At 45.7% G+C, this 20,077-nt stretch overlaps 6 protein-coding genes across 8 annotated transcripts; 3 read left to right on the top strand and 3 right to left on the bottom strand.

Annotated features, from left to right (window-relative positions):
• Positions 1 to 130: 130 nt before the first annotated feature.
• Positions 131 to 2,892, top strand: LOC119135427 (nuclear receptor coactivator 7). 3 transcript variants are annotated; one of them, XM_037272989.1, is made up of 7 exons: positions 131 to 289; positions 778 to 931; positions 1,455 to 1,604; positions 1,685 to 1,837; positions 1,920 to 2,015; positions 2,093 to 2,166; positions 2,259 to 2,892. In XM_037272989.1, exons 1-7 carry the CDS (start codon positions 264 to 266, stop codon positions 2,395 to 2,397), a joined length of 792 nt encoding a protein of 263 aa, XP_037128884.1. In that variant the 5' UTR covers positions 131 to 263; the 3' UTR covers positions 2,398 to 2,892. The 3 variants fall into 3 exon arrangements, with proteins under 3 accessions (XP_037128884.1, XP_037128886.1, XP_037128885.1); XM_037272991.1 differs by having other exon boundaries at positions 141 to 289; positions 819 to 931; XM_037272990.1 differs by lacking the exons at positions 131 to 289; positions 778 to 931 and adding an exon at positions 1,143 to 1,324.
• Positions 2,893 to 3,496: 604 nt separating this feature from the next.
• Positions 3,497 to 6,029, bottom strand: ethe1 (ETHE1 persulfide dioxygenase). The gene is made up of 7 exons (XM_037272982.1): positions 5,728 to 6,029; positions 5,104 to 5,248; positions 4,875 to 5,023; positions 4,645 to 4,774; positions 4,267 to 4,356; positions 4,073 to 4,189; positions 3,497 to 3,753 (listed from the first exon to the last, which is right to left on the bottom strand). The coding sequence occupies exons 1-7, from the start codon at positions 5,929 to 5,931 to the stop codon at positions 3,707 to 3,709; spliced, it is 882 nt and encodes a 293-aa protein (XP_037128877.1). The 5' UTR covers positions 5,932 to 6,029; the 3' UTR covers positions 3,497 to 3,706.
• Positions 6,030 to 6,173: 144 nt separating this feature from the next.
• On the bottom strand, positions 6,174 to 9,161 carry LOC119136385 (transmembrane protease serine 3-like). The gene is made up of 9 exons (XM_037274788.1): positions 8,153 to 9,161; positions 7,977 to 8,066; positions 7,762 to 7,887; positions 7,450 to 7,615; positions 7,196 to 7,374; positions 6,929 to 7,024; positions 6,710 to 6,852; positions 6,496 to 6,651; positions 6,174 to 6,323 (listed from the first exon to the last, which is right to left on the bottom strand). The coding sequence occupies exons 1-9, from the start codon at positions 8,376 to 8,378 to the stop codon at positions 6,252 to 6,254; spliced, it is 1,254 nt and encodes a 417-aa protein (XP_037130683.1). The 5' UTR covers positions 8,379 to 9,161; the 3' UTR covers positions 6,174 to 6,251.
• On the top strand, positions 9,077 to 12,654 carry themis2 (thymocyte selection associated family member 2). The gene is made up of 6 exons (XM_037274756.1): positions 9,077 to 9,238; positions 9,310 to 9,450; positions 9,514 to 9,933; positions 10,007 to 11,121; positions 11,684 to 11,795; positions 12,367 to 12,654. Exons 1-6 carry the CDS (start codon positions 9,148 to 9,150, stop codon positions 12,462 to 12,464), a joined length of 1,977 nt encoding a protein of 658 aa, XP_037130651.1. The 5' UTR covers positions 9,077 to 9,147; the 3' UTR covers positions 12,465 to 12,654.
• Positions 12,655 to 12,789: 135 nt separating this feature from the next.
• On the bottom strand, positions 12,790 to 15,875 carry rpa2 (replication protein A2). The gene is made up of 9 exons (XM_037272988.1): positions 15,710 to 15,875; positions 15,435 to 15,523; positions 15,027 to 15,128; positions 14,837 to 14,950; positions 14,673 to 14,747; positions 14,082 to 14,198; positions 13,701 to 13,811; positions 13,518 to 13,612; positions 12,790 to 12,968 (listed from the first exon to the last, which is right to left on the bottom strand). Exons 1-9 carry the CDS (start codon positions 15,720 to 15,722, stop codon positions 12,881 to 12,883), a joined length of 804 nt encoding a protein of 267 aa, XP_037128883.1. The 5' UTR covers positions 15,723 to 15,875; the 3' UTR covers positions 12,790 to 12,880.
• A 1,141-nt stretch (positions 15,876 to 17,016) lies between these two features.
• Positions 17,017 to 20,038, top strand: smpdl3b (sphingomyelin phosphodiesterase acid like 3B). Its single transcript, XM_037274786.1, has 8 exons — positions 17,017 to 17,140; positions 17,224 to 17,437; positions 17,914 to 18,011; positions 18,103 to 18,246; positions 18,524 to 18,693; positions 18,774 to 18,954; positions 19,052 to 19,185; positions 19,385 to 20,038. The coding sequence occupies exons 1-8, from the start codon at positions 17,080 to 17,082 to the stop codon at positions 19,754 to 19,756; spliced, it is 1,374 nt and encodes a 457-aa protein (XP_037130681.1). The 5' UTR covers positions 17,017 to 17,079; the 3' UTR covers positions 19,757 to 20,038.
• The last annotated feature ends 39 nt before the right edge of the window (positions 20,039 to 20,077 follow it).

Below are 20,077 nucleotides of genomic sequence, written 5' to 3'. Positions count from 1 at the left end.
TGAGGACGAGCGTGTTGAGTTAATGACTAACATGTTGGACTGTGACATTTTGTGGCAAAAGGGGCCCAAGTGGGAGGGAAAGGGGTGTGTTTCTGCTGAAAGGGGCTTAACTCTGCATTGCAAGGCTATAAAGGGGGAGCTCCCACGCAGGCTCGGCGTGGACATGCTGCTGCTACAGCATTGAGCCTCCAAACACCACCATCTCTTGCCTTCTCCTCTTTCCACCACCCCCACCACCACCTTCTCCATTTTTCCACTCAGCTATGGGAGTTGCCTACAGTGTTGGAGAGTAAGTGATGGCTTCGGGACTGGATTGTCAATACTTACTTGCATGGGATGCTGGCACAAGAGGGAGCTATTTTTAGCAATCAAGGAGCATCAACCAAGGAGCTCTTGATTTTGACTGTGCATGCCTATTTCGCAATGACTAATACTTGAGACGTTGAAGGGGCATGGTATTGTTTTTTTTTTCCTTTCTGAACTGTGCATGCCTGGACAGATACAGTGGCAGTTTTCATTCAACAAGTTGAGGCAATACCAGTGGGAGTCATCGTAACTGGCATTTGAACTGCAGTCATTTTTGGGTGTACAAAATGATGTCAGAGCTAATAAATGCAGTCTTGAAATTGGACCAAAAAGAAAAGATACGTGCATTTTAAGATGCACATGGCTAAATCGATTGACCGGTCACACCATTCGGTGCAATTGAGTAGTTGTTGTTGTTTTTCTGCAGAACAACAATTGTGCGTTTGCTAATAAGTCCTTTGATGTGTTTAGGGTTGACCACCTCTACACCTTCTTTGTACAATGGTCACCAGATATGTGCACCAACAACAGTAAGAAGAAGCCCCACTTTCAGAACAGGTGTCATGTGGGAAAGAAGGGGCCTTCAAGTCAACACCTCAGCAATCCTGCAGCAACAAATTGGGGGGTAAGTCTTACAGATTTGATTATGATCTCATCATACTTGTTTTCACTCAAGACCTTTTGCTTATGTGGGCACAGCAGTAGTGGCAACTCTCTCTCTCCCTCCTTCCTCCCCCCCGAAGCCTCTCTTTATATGGACATCCTGTTTCTCTGACTACTTAGCAAGCATCATAGACAAAGTGCCCACCCCCTTCCTTGCTGGTTTACTGTAAAAAGAAACTGTGGTGGCTAGAGAAGGGCGAACCAAATGAGGGAAGGCACATGCTTTTTCCTTATCATGCCAGTTCGTAGCACACGCGTGGTGAGCATAGCACAGACAAAGAAATCAGGAGCTATGAAGCTGTTGGCAGACAATGTCAAGGTCTTTTACTTTGCCGGTGAGCAGCCCTATGTTCAGGTACAAGACTATTATTGATTGTCTTTTGGATGAAATGTGAAAAGGGATTTGACCCAAAGTCTTAATGTGTTACAATGACTGACTGCTGTGTTGTATATTTGAACGAGTGCTACATTTGTGCCTTTTCCAGATTATCACGGGAAAAGACACAAAGCGCCGTTTGAGTCTGTGCAGTTGGGACTCTGAAACAGAAGAACCCGAGTACCAGGGCAAAGGTCACGACCTTCTACCTGTCCTAAGTGATTATAGCGAGCTTCTGGATGACAGACACCTGCTAAGTGTAAGCGTCGCTCGCTCGCCCGCCCGAGTTTCGGCTCCCGTTCTTTTTGACTGGTGACTAATGGGCCCGTTTGCTCACAGCTTGCATCGCACATGCCGGATCGAACTCAAGTCTGCGAGTGGCAACTGGTCTACAGCACTGCTGTCCATGGGAGCAGCCTCAAGACACTCTACAGAAATATGGCAGGCTTGGACGGTCCCGTGCTGCTGGTTGTCAAAGATACGCAGAAAAAGGTCGGTCGCTCGCTCGCTCGCTCGGATTGTTGGGGCGCAGCATCTACCGTCAACACGTCACAATCTGATATCTGATCTTCAGGTTTTTGGAGCCTTTTCATCCGATCCGTTTCGAGTAAGCAAATACTGCTATGGGACTGGAGAAACTTTTCTATTCACCTTCAACCCTGACTTCCAGGTACAAACTCTTTGGTTCATTTTAGACGCTAAGCATGAATGAATTGCCTTTCATTGTTTTGCCATTCATTCATTCAGGCTTATAAGTGGAGCGGCGAGAACTCCTACTTTGTAAGCGGCAACATGGAGTCTCTTCATCTCGGAGGTGGAGGGTAAGTTGGAGTTATCTATAAAAAGAAACAAGACATTAGAAATCTTTTTGACGAGGCCTAAGCAGATGGCCTTTGTTTCCTTGGACGTATAGGGGAGAATTTGGTCTCTGGATAGACGCGGATCTGTACCGAGGCTCCAGTTTTTCATGTCCCACATTCCACAACGCTCCACTCTCCACGCAGACGGACTTCATCATACAAGACCTGGAGGTCTGGACCGTACGGAACTGAACATTTGAAAAATGGCGGAAAGAAAGACGCTTCCGCCGGGCGACGTTTGTTTGCGGGTGCCGTTAGCTAAGCTAGCGGGGTGCTTATTATATATTACCGATCGGTCGGTCAGGCTGGTTACTGTGATGATGAAAAGATTGAGAGCACTGCTGCCTTAAACTACTGCCCGCTGTCCGTCAGAAGCCTACGTAAGCTAAGCTAAGCTAAGCCACAAGCCTTAAGCCTTCCCTTCCTTGGCCGAGAACAGTGTTGGCTAAGAAACTTTGTGAAATCAAAGCGCCTTTGGGATGAAATGAAATGAGCGATACTGTACTTTATGATGAACAGGCATGTTTGCGTGTAACTTAACACTGTGTTTCGTGTACATGAACCCGTTCAAGGGAAATGGTACAACCGCTTTGACGATGATGTGACAAAGTGGCTGAGTGTCATTTGAATATGAGTAGGCCTATAAGGTCAGAAAAAATAAAAGTTCTCCATTTTCTTAATATAATATCTGGGATGCGTGCCATCGGTGTCTCGGGTCACGTTATTCCTGTGACTTTTCATTGGGTAAAATGTTGGCAAAACATTTTTTTACAGCTTTGCATTTTAGCAATTCTAAAAAACGAGCCAAAACATCGAGCAACGTCTTACTTTTGTTAACGTTCTTTTTTGAAGTGCCTGGTGGTGCTGGCACTGCCACTGTTTTTTTTTATTTGGAACTACTGTCAAAGCAATGTCTTTACTGCTGACACTGAATAAACTAGCAGATGAGCGACCGGCCACATTTTTGTATCGATTTAACTCACCTGGCATTGTCACATAACACTGACAATACAAATTCCACAATACATTGCAGTGATCGTGCTTTCAAATTTGACTCTTTCATATTACCATGATTATTATTTTCAAAATCACATTAGCACGTATTGTTTACACTGTAGTGACGACAGTGACATTTGTCTCTGTTTTTGCTGTTGACCAGAAGCGCAAATGATTTCACCTCATTTTTCCATGGCCGCCGTGGAAAACGCTTTCAAGTTCAATTGTTCAAACACAGTAAGGCTGATATCGACTGTTGGCGGGATCCAATAGAAAACAAACATCAGCCAAGCCATTCAGTTTACCTGTCCAAAAAGCTTGAAAGATTTTTAGTTTTAATTGACACCATTCCAGACATATCGGATATGAACATTACACAGAGAGGTGTTTTAGCAGTTTACCACAGAAATAAACGGATTGTTCAATGAATAGGAGTATGAGTATTTACAAAAATGATCAACAATGTGCAATACTTTTGATTCAAGTCCACTCTTGTACAGGGCGCTCAAACATGATGAAGTCCACAAACCAGATTTGCAGGCACTGAAACATCTGCAAGTAGAAAGAAGAGCACTTGAGTTATTTGATTATTGTCAAAGATTTGGGTTTTTTTTTTTCTTCCTCGATCTAAACGATTGCACATGTTAAACCAGTTCAACTGTTAGGATGGCATCGCAGCGGAGTCCATGACGGTGATATAAATCGATGCCGGAACAAATAAACGCATTTGTAATATGTGTTTTGGCTGAACGGTGACAGGATTATTTTTCCCATCATCATGTGTTGTGTCCCTCACCTTTCAAAAATCGTTTTTTTTGTACTTTGCCTAATATCGTGTTGTGATTGGCTGAGATCATTGGTGGTCTCGTACCGATTTTAGAAGGCTTTGGAAGATTCAGGTTTTTCATGATGGCCACATACTCGTCCAGGCTCTTGGTCAAGCGAGGGTTTAATGTGCGTTCCTCACCGACAGTAGACACCGTCTGACCTGGGAAGTCAACTATCGGTGGTCAGTGCGCGCTTAAGTTACTTGAGTGACATGCAAACATTGCGGGGACGGCCCACCTAAGTAGTCATGAGCCGGGTAGACGAGGCACTGGTCGGGGAGGGTAAAGATCTTCTGGTGAACGGAAGTGTACAGCCGTTCAGAGCAACCTGATGAGGCAGAAGCAATTGAACAACTCAACACTGCACTCTTGTGTCTGTCTGTATGTAGGTAGGTAAGTAATACAAAAACAAAGGCTCCAGTGAGTAGAGCCACCCACCCTTCAAAGTGAAAGCCAAATGACTTTCCAAGTTAAAGAAACCTTCTAATAGGAAATAATATTGTAAATAATTGTTAGTCAATACGTCTGGAAGCTGAAGAAAAAACAACAACAACAACAAAGCGTTTGGCCCCTGTAGTGGATGGGCAAATTTCCATGGTTGACAAACACAAGGCACCTTGCTGGAAGTCAGTTCTGCCGCATCCTCGTATAAGCAAGGCATCGCCGGTGAACGCCATGCACTCATCCTGCGTCACCAGCGTCACGCAGCCGTCAGTGTGGCCCGGTGTTTCTCTCACGGTCAGATACTGTGGGGAATGATCGTCCGTTTGTGTTAGCAAGTTAACATCCAGCTGTACGCTCTCATTTGCTGCGGTCATCAATATTACCCATCGTGTGTTCTCTTACATGGTTTCCAAAAGTGATCCTGTCTCCCTCGGACAGCAGAATGTCCGCAGCGGCGCCGCTTAATTTGGAAATGGCGCTTTTCAGCCCGGCTAGCCTGGTCTTCATCAGTCCCGTGCTGGTGATGTGGTCAGCGTGGCAGTGAGTGTTGACTTGGAAAGGCCCCAAACACAAAGTGAATTCACGCTGCGGCACCAAGAGGCTTGAATGAAATCTTTTTTCACTTGCTGACCTGCTATTTTCAGATGGAGCCCAAGTTCACGAATGAGCTTCAGGTCCCTGTCAATGGTCTCCAGTACTGGGTCGATGAGAACGGCATCCTTGGAGACGGAGTCGGCCAGCAGGTACGTGTAGGTGCTGCTCTCTGCTTCAAATAGCTTGAAACACACTAAACAAGTTGATGTTCTGCACAGTTACACATCATTGCGAACTATAATGCAATTCATTCTTTTTGTAAAAGTTGTTTCATCATAGATTTGATTTTCAGGCCATACAGCCCAGTTCTATTCCAACGACAATCCCCCAACTGATGTATGATTCAATAAATACCGCTCCAAAATGACAATATTCGTATTTGTTGCATTGAGGTCAGGGGTAGCTAATAGAAAGTCCAACGCAGAAAGTTTCAAACGCCATTGCTTCTTAGTGGGTTCAAATTCGACAAAATGACACATTCAATTCCCCAAGTGTCAAGTTTGTGTCTCATTGCAACTGTACTAGTGGAATGATGAACATTCATTTTACGACCGAGCGCTATCTTTGCTAAAGCTAACAACCTAAGATAGTGAAAAGGAGCAGCGCCGAAACGAACACACAAGTAAACGGCATTTTAGTTCTCGGTTCAAGTTCTCATTACTTGTCTGAAGAGCAGCCTGTCGTTCAACTGCGTCCCGGTCGAGTATGACCTCCGCCCCACTGGCGGAACGTCACGGACTCCTGCTTGCGCGTACAGGCCACCATTTCCGGCTGCCGAGGCGCTCGAGCCCTCGACGTGCCTCCGGAGACCACCGAGGGGGACTGCCAGGCACCGTCGGCTTGCAGCTGTTATCACCGAGCTCATTGTGCTCCTCGCTGGCTGGCCGGCCGGCTGGCTCGTCCGTCCTCTGCTTGCTTATGACGCTCGCTCGCTGGCGGAAGAGAAGTTGCTCAGACGAGGCGCCGCGGTCAAACTGCTTGTCTGATCAAATCAACAATGCCTAACTAGTTTTATCTCCAGAGTCCGGTTAGTGTCATTTGGTGCCAGTTTGTCTGTTTATGCAACCGTGTCGCGTTCACCTAAAAAAAAAAAAAAAAAAAAAAAAGACTGTAGTGGAATAAAATGAAATAAAGAAGACTCCCTTTTATTCGGATTTTAATTGGAAAATAAATGCCATTGGTGTCTCAGTGCAGTTGTGATGAGGTGTCATTCCTAGTTGGTGTAGTGGACTCTTCTAAGTTGTCTAGTTGTTCCAACTGGACAAAAAAGAAGAAAATCCGTATATTTGCATTTCAGGGATTTACCTGACAGAACGAACTTCACCGAAACCTACCACTAGAGGGTGCCAGAGTAACAATTTCACTCTGGCAGCAAAATAACAACAATGTGCCAAATGGCAAACTGCAAATTTGCGGAAATTCACAGTACCTCGACATATCGTCCAAGCCAGTCAATCAGTTGGGTGACTCGGCTGTACACGCCCGGCTTATTGCGCCGTCCACAACCCTCGCCCCAGCTCACCACCCCCGCCAGCTTCCACTCACCCCGGGCTGTCTCACACACCAGAGGACCCCCACTGTCGCCCTAAAATCACATTGTCAATACTTATTCACAATTCTTCAACCCGTCTGATTCTATTTACCTGGCAGGAGTCCACCCCTCCCTTCAAGGAGCCGGCGCAGATCATCCGAGGTGTCACGTGAACGCCGTAGACGCTCGGCTGGCGGCAGATTGACTCAGCGATGACCTTCACCTGAGCTTGCCTGAGCTCATCCGACACAAAACCTGACCTCACAAAAACACGCTAACTACAGTTTCCGGTACTTCATCATCAGCTGTCAATCATGTCAGACTAACACACCTCCTTCCTGGACTGACCCCCAGCCCGTGATCCAACATGGTGCGCCGTTAAGGAAGGAGTCGTCGGGATGGGGCAAACACACCGGGCGCACCCCACCTACAAATGTTGTGCTATAACGTCAAGTGAGACATGACCTGCCTGCCTGCCAAAAAATGCACCTCATTGTTCTTTTAGTCAAGAATTGCTTTCATGACATCCAATCAAATGATTGTATTGTCTTTGTTTTGCTGATTTCATTGACTAAATGCTGCGTTAATCAAATCTCACCGTCCATATCGATGTCAACGATGGTGCGCAGGAGGCCGATGTCGTAATCGTTGCTGCGCGTGTCGTAGAGAGGGTGGTAGAGGACCTGAAGGGCTCGGTAGCGTTTCCCCAGGGAGTCGTCGGCGATGCTGACGGCGGAGACCACCGCCAGCCAGTCAGCCACCTCCAGCATGTCATTTCTACAGGAACAATACACAGCCGAGTGACAACTTGACAGCAGGTTCCTTCTTGTTGTAAACTTTGTCCTCGCTTACTCGACAAAGCAGTGAGCCGCCGTGACGACCCAGCACGGCGAAACCACGGCGCCCCCGCAAACGTGCTTCCCTCTCCAGTGCAAGCTGGCCTGCCAGCGCCACCCGTCCGCCGCCGCCAGCGTACCCCCGACGATGCGCCTGCCGTCGCCGACCACGCCCGGGCATTCTGGGGGGGGGAAGACAGTACCGTGAATCGCTCGATATCGCGACGATTCATCGATGATCGTGAACATCAATTTGATCTTCGATGAGTTGCCGATTAATCGTGGCGGCTGCAAAGTATATCAACGGAATCCTAAAATGTTCTTGTACCTGCCGTGATGTTGACCATGTGGCTGCTGACGGGGTTCTTCGACAGGGACGGCTGTTGGGTCGGAGTGCTGCAGTTCCCCTTCACGCCGCAAGGAGGCGACGAGGATGGATAAAGTAGAAACTTGACTATGTCGGAGACAGCAGCAGAGAATAAAATGAGACGCAGGGCCGAGCAAACGTGTGTCACGATATCCCATTTTTCACGACATGGTTACCTAAGAGAGCCAAGGCGATGACAAGTTTGACGGCGACGGACACGCTCACGATGAGCAGCAACTCGCGAGAACAACACGCTTGATGAGTATCTGCTCATACATATGAAGGAAATCAAAGTCAATCAAAATCTTACATGCAATAATGACACTTTTGGAACAACATTTGGGCCGCCTACCTGGTTCTTCACCCGGGGGCTCTTTGGCGAGCACGAGGCCTACGGACCCCTCGTCTACGGGTCGTAAAGTTGGCGGCAGCGGGGACAAGGATGAAGACTGAGGCAGGAGCGTGACCACCGTGGGCGAGACCAAGGAGGAGATGCTCTTCAAGTCAGAAGAAAGCTCTGGAGGGGAGCATGACGACGGCCAGTGCGGTGAACTTCTTGTTTGGACCTTCACGTCCATATCTGGGTTGTCAATTCCTGTTGATCCATCTATTTAGTTAGAGAGTAAGAGCTCCCACCTGATGAGCGAGAGAGAAGGTCAGCCTCTTGAATCGAAACACTTCACGGCACTGTGGCTTTCTTCTCGACTCTTCACTAATCCCCTTTTTGTGACCTCCCTCTTCCGTGACATTCAGGTGTGGTCGGTAACAGATACGCGGCTCTGAAATATGCATGGAGATAATTGTGTGGCTCGGAGTCCCACGTTAACAGCGGCTTGGCTTACGTAAAGGAGGCCACTTCACTAAGTACACCTGCACCCATCCTTACGTTGAGAAAAGGCCCAAATAGTTTCCGACAAAGAAATCTCACAACGTGACACAAAAAAATATGCATTCAAAGAGAAGAAAAATGGAAAAAAATACCAACTACCCAGTTTCATGTCAAATGAATTATTTTCCTAAAAATGTCTGCCCCAAAAAATATTGGATTCATATACCAAGGAAAATAAGATGACAAAAATCAACTATTTCAACAAATAATTTGGTGCATAATTCTAATCAAATGAATAGATCATAGCGCTTTGATGACATTAAAGTAAATGCACAAACGACTTATTGGTTTCTCTTTCCACCAGTTGTAGCAAATGTTTGCATGCAAGCATTGTGCAGAGGCCTGCTACTTCCTCTTTCGCTCTTTTGTAGGAGGGTGTTTTCAACCACACAAGGAACATCGTCATGCACACTTGAGTGAGCCTGCTTGAAGCATTTGCTGCTCTCGGCTCCACCACGATGGCGCTCCCGCTCCAGCAGTACGTCGCATCCCTGGACAGCGCTTGTCTGCCCAGAATCATCCAGGTCTGCTCGGGGGTCTACTTCCAAGGTAGGTTTCATTTGTGGGGAAATGAACGCTTTCAAGTTTCCTCTCCTATTGTTCTTTTTTTAAATTCTAAGGCTCTGTCTATGAGATTTCTGGGAGTGAGGTGTCCTTCTCCACCGGGGACATCATCAAGATCACCGACATCAAACTCTCATCTGTTTGTTGCGAGGACGTCAGCAACAAGGAGACCTTCGAGCTACCCGTCGACCATGAAGGTGACAAAAGAAATATGTCATATATAGTAGTAGAAGTAGTCAATAGGTCCGTTGTTTTCTCAGGCTTGTTAAAGGTGATCCCAGAGGAGATGCCGTACAGCACAATGGAGGAACTGGTCAAACTCAGGCCCGTGAGCTTAGAAAGGAGTCTCCCCGTCACATTCACCAGCTCCACCATGGTGGCGTTGGCTGACGTCACGCTGGGGACAGGCAGCGTCCTGACTTTGCTCGCCGTGGCGGAAGAGGATAAGCGGTGTCGCTGCCGCATCCTGGCCGGCGCGGGGCAGGCCTCGGCCGAGGTGGACGTGCCGCTGGGGACGCGTGGCCAGTTCTACGTGCACGAGAACGAAGAACGCTTCACCCCGAGGGACATTGCGATGTCACCGGCCCTGCGCAGTCTACGCTTCCGTTTTGACAACGCCGCCATGTGCCAACGCACGCTGGTCCTCAGCCCTGTCTACCAGATGGCCGCCATCATGAACAGTGAGCAATTTCCCAAAATTTGGGGAGTCTTTTATAAGATGATCCAAACTTGTCTTCTCTTTGTGGCTGGCAGTGAGGAAGAACGTTCTGCAGTTCCCATCCACCTTGGCGATGGATGTGGTGGATATCACCGACACGTGCGAGGGCATCAGCTTTGTGGTTCCTCTCAGCTTGCAGGAAGTTTACTCCCAGCCGGGTCAAACCTTCCCCGTGGTGGTGGAGGTTGCGGAGGCTCCTGAGACCTGCTCAATGTTCAAGTGCAATTGGCTGCCGCGGCTCCAGACGGGGATCCAGGTGATCTTCCACGGAAAGACAACCTCGCCCATGACTATCATGTCCAGCGTGACCAAGTGCAAGGCGCGGCAGTACTTCATGGTGTCCGAGCAGTACGCGGGCCGCTTCCGCAGACGTCCCCGGGGCTTCGACTCTGTGTACGAGCTCTACGTGGCGGCCGCCCAAACTCCGGGATTCAAAGTGTCTGCCACGAGAAACTGCGAGGAGGTGGAAGAGGAAGGCTTTCCCGGCCTCTCCATCGGCGAGCGACTCGAAGTCATCGGATGCCAAAACGTCCGAGTCCTGGGCGGCCGGGTAGACGCCGTCGTTTGCCACCACCTTGGCGAGGTGGACGACGACGAAGATGACGACCAAGATGGAGAAGAGAAGACGGAGAACGTCATTTATCTGCCTTTGCATATGCAAGGCCATTTTGTGGAACTGCTGAGCGACAAAAAGAAGTACACGCTCAACCAGCTGGGCAAGAAGCCTCCTCTGGATGTGAAAGCTGTGACCCCGGACCCCGGGCTGGAGAAAGACCCTCTCGTTGACTTTTCCTGCCTCCGAATAGAAGGGGCCACCCTGGAGCCCACCATCCGGGCCAGCTTCCTGCACACACCCAGCAACTGCTTTGAGATCCCAACCAAGAGACTCAGCATGAACGTCTTTTGCACCCAGCAGCCACTCCCGTGGCCCCCAAACCAGGTCCCAAAATGCAGCGTGGAATGTGTCACAGAGGTGACGGACAAGTTCTTGCACCAGTTTCTAACGGAGATCCATCCCGTTACGAGTCCTCCTCCTAGACCCCCAAAAAGGAATCTATCGGTGCCGAAAGCAAACAAAAGCGTCCTGACCAAAACGTTTGATGACATGACCATCAGAAGTAGAAGGAGTTCCCCGCCGTTGCCAGCTATTGTAAGTGGCATTTATGGTGCAAGTTATTTAAAAAAGGAAAAAAATATATATATATATGTATATATATATATGTATATATATATAATACAAAAGATCAAAGTCAAGTATAAAAAGTGCTTTGCAGACACATAAGTTGACACCTTATGCCAAGGGTGTCAAAGTCATTTTTTTGGCGGGCCGCATTGTAGTCATAGCTTCTTTCGGAGGGCCATTATGACTGTCAACCCAAATAAATGTATGAGCACCTTATATTATATACAGTAAAAGCTACAAAACAAACTGACAAATAACTCGTTTTCAAATCAGACAAGTAAAAACTGGTCAAATATTTAAAAAAAATAATATTATTAAAAGTGAAGATAATTTGCAATTCTAGTAATGACACACGAATTTGATGCACAATTTGTCTTCGCGGGCCACATAAAATGATGCGGCGGGCCGTATCTGGCCCCCGGGCCTTGAGTTTGACACCTGTGATCAGACTAGCACGTCTCTCAGCTAGTACCGCCGTGAAGCTGTCACACATTGAAAAGCCACAAAGTTCCTCTTTCTTTCTTCCCAGCCGGCAAGCGTGCGCTATCGGCCGCTACCATCTGCACCACGTACGCTGTCAACGATCTCGGTTCCGAACGCCGTGCCCAACCCTTACGTCGGCGAGAGACACAACTTCCAAAGTGAGGCCCAAAAATGGGGAATCACACCACCATGTTCCAGTCAACTCTTCCTAATTTACTTTCATGTATTTATTCTATTCATTATCAGTGGTCCTTATCAGTGGTTCAAAAAATACCATCGTAATGACCAACACACTAAAATTGCTGTAGTGGTGCCATGAGATATAAGTTCAATTCATTCTGAGGCTCAAAAATAATAATTGATTAGTTGCTGATTAATCAATTAATTGTTGCACATCAAATACAGTATGTAAATACAGTATATATATATATATATATATATATACACACACACACATATATACATACACACACACACGTACACACACACTGCATTAGTCCTATTTTGTACACACAATAAATGAAAACAAACACTTCAAATAAAATCTAAATTCAAATGTATAGAAGTTAAATATAACTACTTAAATTTGCTGTACTGGATTACAAAAATCACAGTTTGTACATTTAATTTGTAGCCTTAGTTATGGCACATGAACCACGAGTACCCCGGCAACTATTGCAACTATTAACGATGCTAATTTTGTGAGCTTGAATGTTTTTGTCCCCTTAGATCCGGTACGCGAAGAGAATAGCTCCAACTACGAGAATGAGGAAGACGTGCTCGCAATGACGCTGAAGAAAGCTCAAGAGAATGTTATGTTCTACTAAAGTGGATTTAATAGTGTCGCTACTTTTGGTATGCACAACATGACCACTAGGGGCAGTGTAATCCATAGTACTCCTATATGTTGATGAAACAAAATAGCTGTAATACATTTGAATAAGATTAAGACTTTTTTGACAGAGCTGTTGCTGCATCGTTTCTGTTCAAATATATTGTTTAAAAGTTTAATGACCACAATATTGATGCCAGTTTCATTAGTTCCTAACTACCAAACTAACTCTGACCATATTTATTTGCAGAAAACGTAATCAAAATATCTTGTCTGACTTTTTAAATACCCCTTGATTTGTGCATCAATAAGACCGGTTATGAGCTGAGAACAATGGTATTTTATTTAAGGTCACGTAAGATGTTTACTTAGGAAATGAAGTTTTTACAATTACAAATTTCGTGGAAAGTACTAAAGGTCACAATCGGTTGACTTGTAGTGGTCTTCGTCGATGGTGGAGAAGATGTGACCCTCATTGCTCAAAAACTCCACAACTTGCCTGCGGGAAGATAATTAAGTGTTGATGAATTCATTTAAAATTGCAAAGTAGTGGGAAAACTTAAGTGCAATTTGATTTGGTCAGAAACATTTCTTAGAATTGGTGTCTAGGAATAGAAAATTTGCTTGTGGCAGTCACGCTTCATGCACTTCCCATAAAGCGTGACTGCCACAGGCAAATTTTCAAGTCAAGTGTGATGTTGCTGTGGCTGACTTCTGCAAACTGAAAACATGAACTCGTTAATGTCAGGTGAAATATTTGTTTTTTCCTCCCAGGGCAAGCTTGTTAAATAGGAGGACAGAAAACAATTGTAAATAAATTTAACAACATCAAATAAAATGCCCCACCCCTTCAAATTTGCGGTATATTTTTAGAAAAACAAATCATCTGAAAGCCAATGTTATGAGTACTTTTTAAGTTTGAACTATTAAAAGTATTTTGGCGTTATAGTTTGTGCTGTATTTACAACTGCTACTTGCAGCAACTTTAAATGGTGGTGAAAAAAATAATAATTTTGATGAGTCATATGTCTGTTTCAAAGTCTCTTACTTGATGGCCATTATGCTGATGTTGGGCAGTCTGGTCTTCAAGTCATGAAGGCCGATGCCTTGTGGATCCGGACAGCCTTTGATCAGACTCAGCACCTTGACGCCCACAAAGGAAGTTGAACAAGTCAGGCGGCGTCACGCCCGGCCGGACCGGGTGAGGTCGTTGCACCTGAGCGCTGCTTACCTGGTTCTGATTGCTGCTCAAGCCATTGTTGACCATGTCGCGTGCACCCGTGTTACCGCTAGCGTAGCTCTGCGGCATGGACGATGCGTAGCTGCTTGTTCCGAAACCGGCCTGGACCCAAAGACAAAACCCTTAAAATCCGTAATAAAACATTTGAAATGTTCAAAAGTTTGCGCGCTTTATGCCAACAATGCTGCCAAGATTTTTATTTTTTTTGTTCTTAACCAGTTAGCATAGCAGCTAGCACCATTAGCATGTACTGTTGAGCAAAAAGTAGCATTAGCATTGAATTGCAACAATGTTAGCGAGAGAATGGTCTGTTTTATTCTGCAAAGAGCTTTTAGCATTGTTCAAGCATTTTTTTGTGTGAAGTTCCCTCACCGAGGTTTGCGGCTTGCTGAGCGCCATGTGCGCCTGGACCACTTCCAGCATGTGTGACGTGATCTCGTTCATGTCCTCCAGCGGCCTGACGCGAAACGCCACCACCGACTTGTGATTCTGCATGTACACACGCACACACAGCTACACTTTCCCCCTCTTTGCATTGCTCTTTATTTCCATCAAGGGACATCATTGTGGTGGTGGCTTTGTTTATTGGTTTGTGTAAAACATTATTACTTTTTTGACAACATGCACACTTCACTCATGTTTTTTTTTTAATATGAAGTGTTCATTTATTGGACTATTTTAGGTTACTCCTGCTACAAAAGAGTACATTTAGCATAACCCCTGCACAAGAAAAAAAAAAAAATCAAAACACTAAATGCGAGCCCAAAACACAACCGAACCTGTACTTTCACTGTGCAGTAAACTGATGGTGGCAGAAGATGGAAAAACTGCTGATCACGAGATAATATTTTTTCCCTGTGTATGTAAGGCTCAACTTTCAATAAAACTTGTGTTGAACTCCACAAATTGGACCACTATTGGCTATGCTTGGTCACGTAGCTTCTACTAGTGATGGAGCCTTACCTGAAAGGAGCGCACGTTTCCCGAGACTTTGACGTACGTGCCGGGAGGTAGCACGGTGCTGTCCGCGCTGGGGTCCTTGAACCAGAGACAAGACTTAACAAGCTGCTTGACTACCAACACCTTTTCACCACAACATCACATGTACTTTTGAGAAATATCCATACCTCCAAGTCCACCCACATCTTCACATCCATGGGGGCACACGTCATGTCATCCACCATGTATTGGATGGCAGTCACGGTTTTGTCAGTACTTCGAATGATTCCCACAAGGGTTACCTGCATTAGCAAACACTTGTTTTAATATTCCAGGGAAACATCAAACGAGGGGGGCGGGCAAAACGTGCCACCTCACCTGGGAGACTTCTACTTCGCCAATTTTGAAGGACTCGTCCGAGTGGGAGGCGGACATAAGCTGGGACACGGTGCAGGGGATGATCTGTGAGCTTCTGGTTCTCTACGACATGCACACAGACACAAAGTTTAATAACAACCATGGCAACCATCACCTTGTAGCATTAACAGAACATCGGGTGTGCTGCAAAAAAGTCATCTTCTTTTTTTTTTCTTTTACAGCACATAAGAGTTAATGCAAAAATATCAGTCTCGTATAAGGCTCTTGACAGCAATAGTTTTGTAGAAGTAAAAGTCACCTTGTAAAATATTACTAGAGTTTAAGTCTTATTAAATGAATGCAATTTGTTATCATTTATCAGGTCTCAATTTCCAGTTTGTACATTCGTTCCAAATTTCCCTGACGTACCTTTTTCTCTCCCTGGGAGAAGGAGGGTGACGCAAAGCCGCCGGGCGACTGAGTGTAGCCCCCAACCATACTCGACTCACTGTAGCCTCCTAAAAACAACAGAAAAAACAACAACAATGTCATCCATTTAAGGACGTTTACGTTCTTGTGAGCATGTCAGACACCATGTTCGGCTCGGCTAATTCAAGACGCCACAAAAGGCCAAATGGCTGATTTTCGTTAGCCATAGCCTAAAAACTTCGCGTTTCGAGTAAACGTCCGGGCGTCACACTCACCCTGGTTCCACATTTTATGCGAATGGGGGTCGTGAATATACTTCTCTGAAATGGAAACAATAGTCACAAGGGACGCAAATAATTCAGCTTTCTTCCTGGAGTACTCTAGCGCGCGAGCGATTCAACACAGCGCGCATGCGTCACGTACTATTCCCGCGAAGCTATAACCTTTATAGTCGCGCCCTCATCTTCGTCTGTCAGACCCTTCAACGTTTTTTCAAAGGATAACAAAAATCCGAAGATACATTCGAGCACACTTTTGTGACCAATTTAACCTTTTTTTTTTGTAAATGAAAATGTACTTCAGGAGAAAACATAAAACAAAGTGCCTGACAGTCAAATTCAGGGGAGATTTTACTCCATATCATTTCCGTTTGTCTGCTTTGCCTTCACCGGAAGTGAAACGCGCAGCGGTTCACAAACAGCTCCATGTACTTGCCCTCTCAAGACGACGAGATTCAGATTTTTTTTTAACCATGAAAATGTAAACGTAAAAAAAAAAAGGAAACGTCTTATATTAAGATTTAAACTCAAGACGTCACAAAAATATCACAAGATGAATCATTCTTTTGAAATGTTAGTTTGTCATGTTAATTTTATTTATTTATTATTTTATGTTTAACAATTAAAATCAACTTTAGATGGCACTGATAAATCTCTAGATAGATCACCAAATTGTAACAAAATGTGTTTTTGTTATTAAAATCTTGATTGCACAAAATCAATTGAATGAATTTAGGAATACCTAATTGCTGTATTCAAATCATGTTATCCTGGTCAAATTTGTGTTTTCCTTAGTTTTGTAACTTTTATTCAAGCTTCCAGTTTATTTGTTACTGCTGTATTCAAATGATGTTATACTGGTCAAATCTATGTTTTTCTTTTGTTACTTTTCTCTTCATGGTGGTATATAGCGAGCGATATACCATTGTAGTCCTCCAGATGGAAGGTAGTGAAACCTTGGTTGTAATCAGACGGGACTACATAAGCAGAATCGCTTCCTCCCACTTCCCTTTTTGACAAGTCATGTCAAATAAATGTGAAATGAATCTGTAATCATAGTGTTCTTTATGTATTTGCTGAAATAAACAAATCAAATCAATTTGACAACTCGGGAGTGTATCTATAGGAAACAATGACACTTCCAGTTCGCTTGAGAAATGATACCCAGTTGCCAAGCGACTAAGTATGCAGAAGTAACATGAAAATCGACACCTTGTGGTTTCCCAGCTTGGTGAAATAGTGACTAATATGTAATATGTAAGCAATAAACGCGTGACATCATCTCGCTCTCTGGCCGGCCGGCCGGCCTCTCCTATGCAAAGTGAACTTGGCAGGCACATTTGCGTGTGTGTCTGCTTCCTTTCAACATGTCTGCAGAAAAGTTGCTGCTATGTTGCCTGCTTCTTCAAGGCTCCTTTGCGCTGTCAGGTGAGTAAATCCTTTTATCAATATTTCTGAGTGTGTAAATCAAAAGTATTAGGTCACTGTGTGGATCAATTCATATGTATTAGGGAATTTTTGGCACATCACTGATCTCCACTGGGATGCGTCCTACGACTGGAGCAAGGAGCCCGCAAAAGTGTGTGACTCAAGCGGATCCAATCCAGCAGAGCAGGCAGGTCCGTTTGGCAACTATGCCTGCGACTCCCCCTGGAACCTCATTAACTCCTCCATTTACGCCATGAAGGATATTCTGCCCGACCCAGATTTCATTGTGTGGACAGGGTAGGTGGTCGGTGACAATGTAGCTTTGGTAAACTGGGTTTCATTTGGTCCTTTTTCTTTAGCACTCAAATTCAATTGGTTTTCATTTGTGTTCAGAGAAATTTTGCAATTTTTTTTATTTTTTTTTATTAGAACATGTTTAGTTGTTTTGCTTTTTCTATTTCTAGGTATTTGTCACGTGTGAAATGGTCACAATATGTAATGCGTAAAAAAACAAGTTGAATAGCTATTAGAATGGAAGTTAGCATGTAGAAAACAAGCCTCTAATAATTATTGTATTTTTAAATGTATTTAGTTTCAGAGTGGATTTTGACTAGTACTTATTATTTTTTTACTTTGAACAAATGCTCGGGTCAATGAATGGAGCCCAGGTTTCCAAGCAAACATGGTGAATTGGCATTTAGGTGTTCTGCTGCACGCCAATTCAGTGAGTTACGTCAGCTCCGGGTTCTTAACATCGTATGATCTTCATACAGAGACGACACGCCGCACGTTCCCAATGAGAAGCTGGGCGAGGAAGCCGTTCTGCGCATAATCGGCAACCTCACCCAAATCCTCCAAAACGTTTTTCCAGGTACGTCCGGCTCCAAGCGTGAAAAAGGGGAAGTCGGCAGTGCGCTTTTAATGAGGAGTCATAAACGTCGTGTTATTTGCCATCTGTGGAGGAACCAAGGTGTACTCTGCCCTGGGTAACCATGACTACCACCCCAAGAGCCAGCTTCCCAGTGGTTACAACAACATCTACAACCAAACGGCCAAAATGTGGGAGCTCTGGTTGGAGCCAGCGTCACAGGAAACCTTCAAAAAAGGTCCTCCTTCTTCAACATTGATGACTTGACTCGTATCTGACTTAACTCGTTCAGTGCCATTGACGGATATAGACGTCAAAGATATGAAGTGGGTTGGCAGTGAATGAGTTAAAACTCTCTGTCTTTTAGATGTGTTTTCATATGCCTTGAGTGGAGTTGATTTCAATGGCAGCTTTTGGCCAAATTGAAGTCATTGATTTAGAAATCTACAATTACGCCTGGTTTCATCCGAGCAATGACTTGACAACCTCCAAATGTTGCCCATCTTCCATTGCAGGCGGCTACTACACAGAAAGACTTTTGAATCGGCCAGGTTTCAGGATGTTGGTGCTCAACACAAATCTCTACTACAACCGCAACATGGTCACCGAGAACGATGCGGATCCGGCCAAGCAGTTTGACTGGGCGGATGGCGTTCTCACAAAGGCGGCCGGCGACAAAGAGAAGGCAAAGTCAAAGAACGGGACCAAAATTGACAAACAAGCATTTCTCACCAATCTTCTCTTTACCGCGCGCTTGTTGCGCAGGTGTACATCATCGGCCACGTCCCTCCGGGGATGTTTGAGAAGAAGAGGCGCACGCCTTGGTACAGGCCGCAGTTCAACAAGCGCTACCTGGAATTGATTCAGAAGCACCACGCAGTCATTAAGGGACAGTTCTTTGGCCACCACCACACCGACGCCTTCCGCATGTTCTACGACACCAAAGGTAATGTGAATTGTACTCTGTGGTTAGCGTTTCAGCAATTTGGGTGGAAGAAACAAACAGATTCTGATGTGTACCAAATGTGTCCTTTTCCCTGCAGACTCCCCCATCAGCACCATATTCGTCAGCCCGGGGGTGACGCCGTGGAAGACCACACTTCCCGGAGTCAAGAACGGTGCCAACAATCCTGGCATTCGCATCTTTGAATACAACGGCACAACGCTTGTGGTTCAAGTACGGAGGGCAGAACATTTCCCCCAAACACTAGTTCGGGGCCTTTTCTTCACATACACACTGCACTGCTCACACTAAACTGTAAATTGCACCCCCTGACGGGCTGTTACTGTACTGCATGTTCTACACTCCTGATGTAGCTGCATTCTCAAACACGCCACTGAATGTGGCCTGTTGTGTTTTTTTTTTTTGTCTTTAGGACGTGGTGACGTACTATCTGAACTTGACGCGCGCCAACAAGGGCCAGGACCGCTGGGAGAAGGAGTACCGGCTGACCGAGAGCTTCCAGGTGGCCGACGCCTCTCCGGCCTCCATGCAGAAGGTCCTGGAGAGCATCTCCAAAGACCACTGCAGCCTGCAGCGGTACTACCGCTTCAACTCGGTCAACTTTGACCTGAGCGAGTGCGACAAAGGATGCCGCGCGGATCACGTGTGCGCCACGCGCGAGGTCGACTACCAAAGGTACGAGCGCTGCGTGGCCACGGAGGCGGCGGCCGGCAGCCTCGGGGGAGCCCCGCTGAGCGTCGTCGGCGCGGCCGCCGGCGTCCTGTTGCTTTTCGCTCGGCAGTAGTTGGCGATTTGCACGGATGGCCCGTTCGAGGAATATCCTCCTAATAATCACAAATGTAAATGATTTTGTTGTAGGTAGCCGTGTGTTTCTTGTTGGCACTTCCAACCGAATCTAAAAACATTGTCGCAACAATCCCACAGCAGAGTAAGACATCGACTACAGTAATGTTCACCCAATTTCCTTTTCCATTATCTCAGTTATTTATTTTATACTTCCACTTGTATTTCACTTGAGTTGTACAGGTCATGAAGGGTTGGTTTCATTTTTTGTCCATATCGCGTGTAGTTGAAAAGGGGTGTGTAGACTTTCTTTATCCACTCC

The sequence above is a fragment of the Syngnathus acus genome, chromosome 16 (assembly GCF_901709675.1).
Source record: "Syngnathus acus chromosome 16, fSynAcu1.2, whole genome shotgun sequence".
NCBI lineage: Eukaryota > Metazoa > Chordata > Actinopteri > Syngnathiformes > Syngnathidae > Syngnathus > Syngnathus acus.
The sequence above is the reverse complement of the archived record's forward strand: the minus strand, read 5'-3'. Positions and strand labels throughout refer to the sequence as shown.

Bases quoted from the DNA above. Each gene is read 5' to 3' on its own strand.
- themis2 (XM_037274756.1), top strand. From the start codon at position 9,148: ATGGCGCTCCCGCTCCAGCAGTACGTCGCATCCCTGGACAGCGCTTGT. The intron at 9,239-9,309 runs GTAGGTTTCATT...TTAAATTCTAAG, and splicing joins CTCGGGGGTCTACTTCCAAG to GCTCTGTCTATGAGATTTCT. The intron at 11,796-12,366 runs GTGAGGCCCAAA...TTGTCCCCTTAG, and splicing joins CGAGAGACACAACTTCCAAA to ATCCGGTACGCGAAGAGAAT.
- ethe1 (XM_037272982.1), bottom strand. From the start codon at position 5,931: ATGAGCTCGGTGATAACAGCTGCAAGCCGACGGTGCCTGGCAGTCCCC. The intron at 5,024-5,103 runs GTCAGCAAGTGA...GGCCTTTCCAAG, and splicing joins GCTCCATCTGAAAATAGCAG to TCAACACTCACTGCCACGCT. The intron at 4,357-4,644 runs GTGCCTTGTGTT...CTGCCTCATCAG, and splicing joins CAGAACTGACTTCCAGCAAG to GTTGCTCTGAACGGCTGTAC.
- LOC119136385 (XM_037274788.1), bottom strand. From the start codon at position 8,378: ATGGACGTGAAGGTCCAAACAAGAAGTTCACCGCACTGGCCGTCGTCA. The intron at 7,888-7,976 runs GTAACCATGTCG...TCTCCGACATAG, and splicing joins CATCGCCTTGGCTCTCTTAG to TCAAGTTTCTACTTTATCCA. The intron at 7,616-7,761 runs GTACAAGAACAT...TCCCCCCCCCAG, and splicing joins CATGGTCAACATCACGGCAG to AATGCCCGGGCGTGGTCGGC.
- rpa2 (XM_037272988.1), bottom strand. The intron at 14,951-15,026 runs GTGAGGTGGCAC...TTGCTAATGCAG, and splicing joins GCGAAGTAGAAGTCTCCCAG to GTAACCCTTGTGGGAATCAT. The intron at 13,613-13,700 runs GTAAGCAGCGCT...GTGGGCGTCAAG, and splicing joins TGAGCAGCAATCAGAACCAG to GTGCTGAGTCTGATCAAAGG.
- smpdl3b (XM_037274786.1), top strand. From the start codon at position 17,080: ATGTCTGCAGAAAAGTTGCTGCTATGTTGCCTGCTTCTTCAAGGCTCC. The intron at 18,247-18,523 runs GTCCTCCTTCTT...CTTCCATTGCAG, and splicing joins ACAGGAAACCTTCAAAAAAG to GCGGCTACTACACAGAAAGA. The intron at 18,955-19,051 runs GTAATGTGAATT...TTTTCCCTGCAG, and splicing joins CATGTTCTACGACACCAAAG to ACTCCCCCATCAGCACCATA.
- LOC119135427 (XM_037272989.1), top strand. From the start codon at position 264: ATGGGAGTTGCCTACAGTGTTGGAGA. The intron at 1,605-1,684 runs GTAAGCGTCGCT...GTTTGCTCACAG, and splicing joins ATGACAGACACCTGCTAAGT to CTTGCATCGCACATGCCGGA. The intron at 1,838-1,919 runs GTCGGTCGCTCG...TCTGATCTTCAG, and splicing joins TCAAAGATACGCAGAAAAAG to GTTTTTGGAGCCTTTTCATC.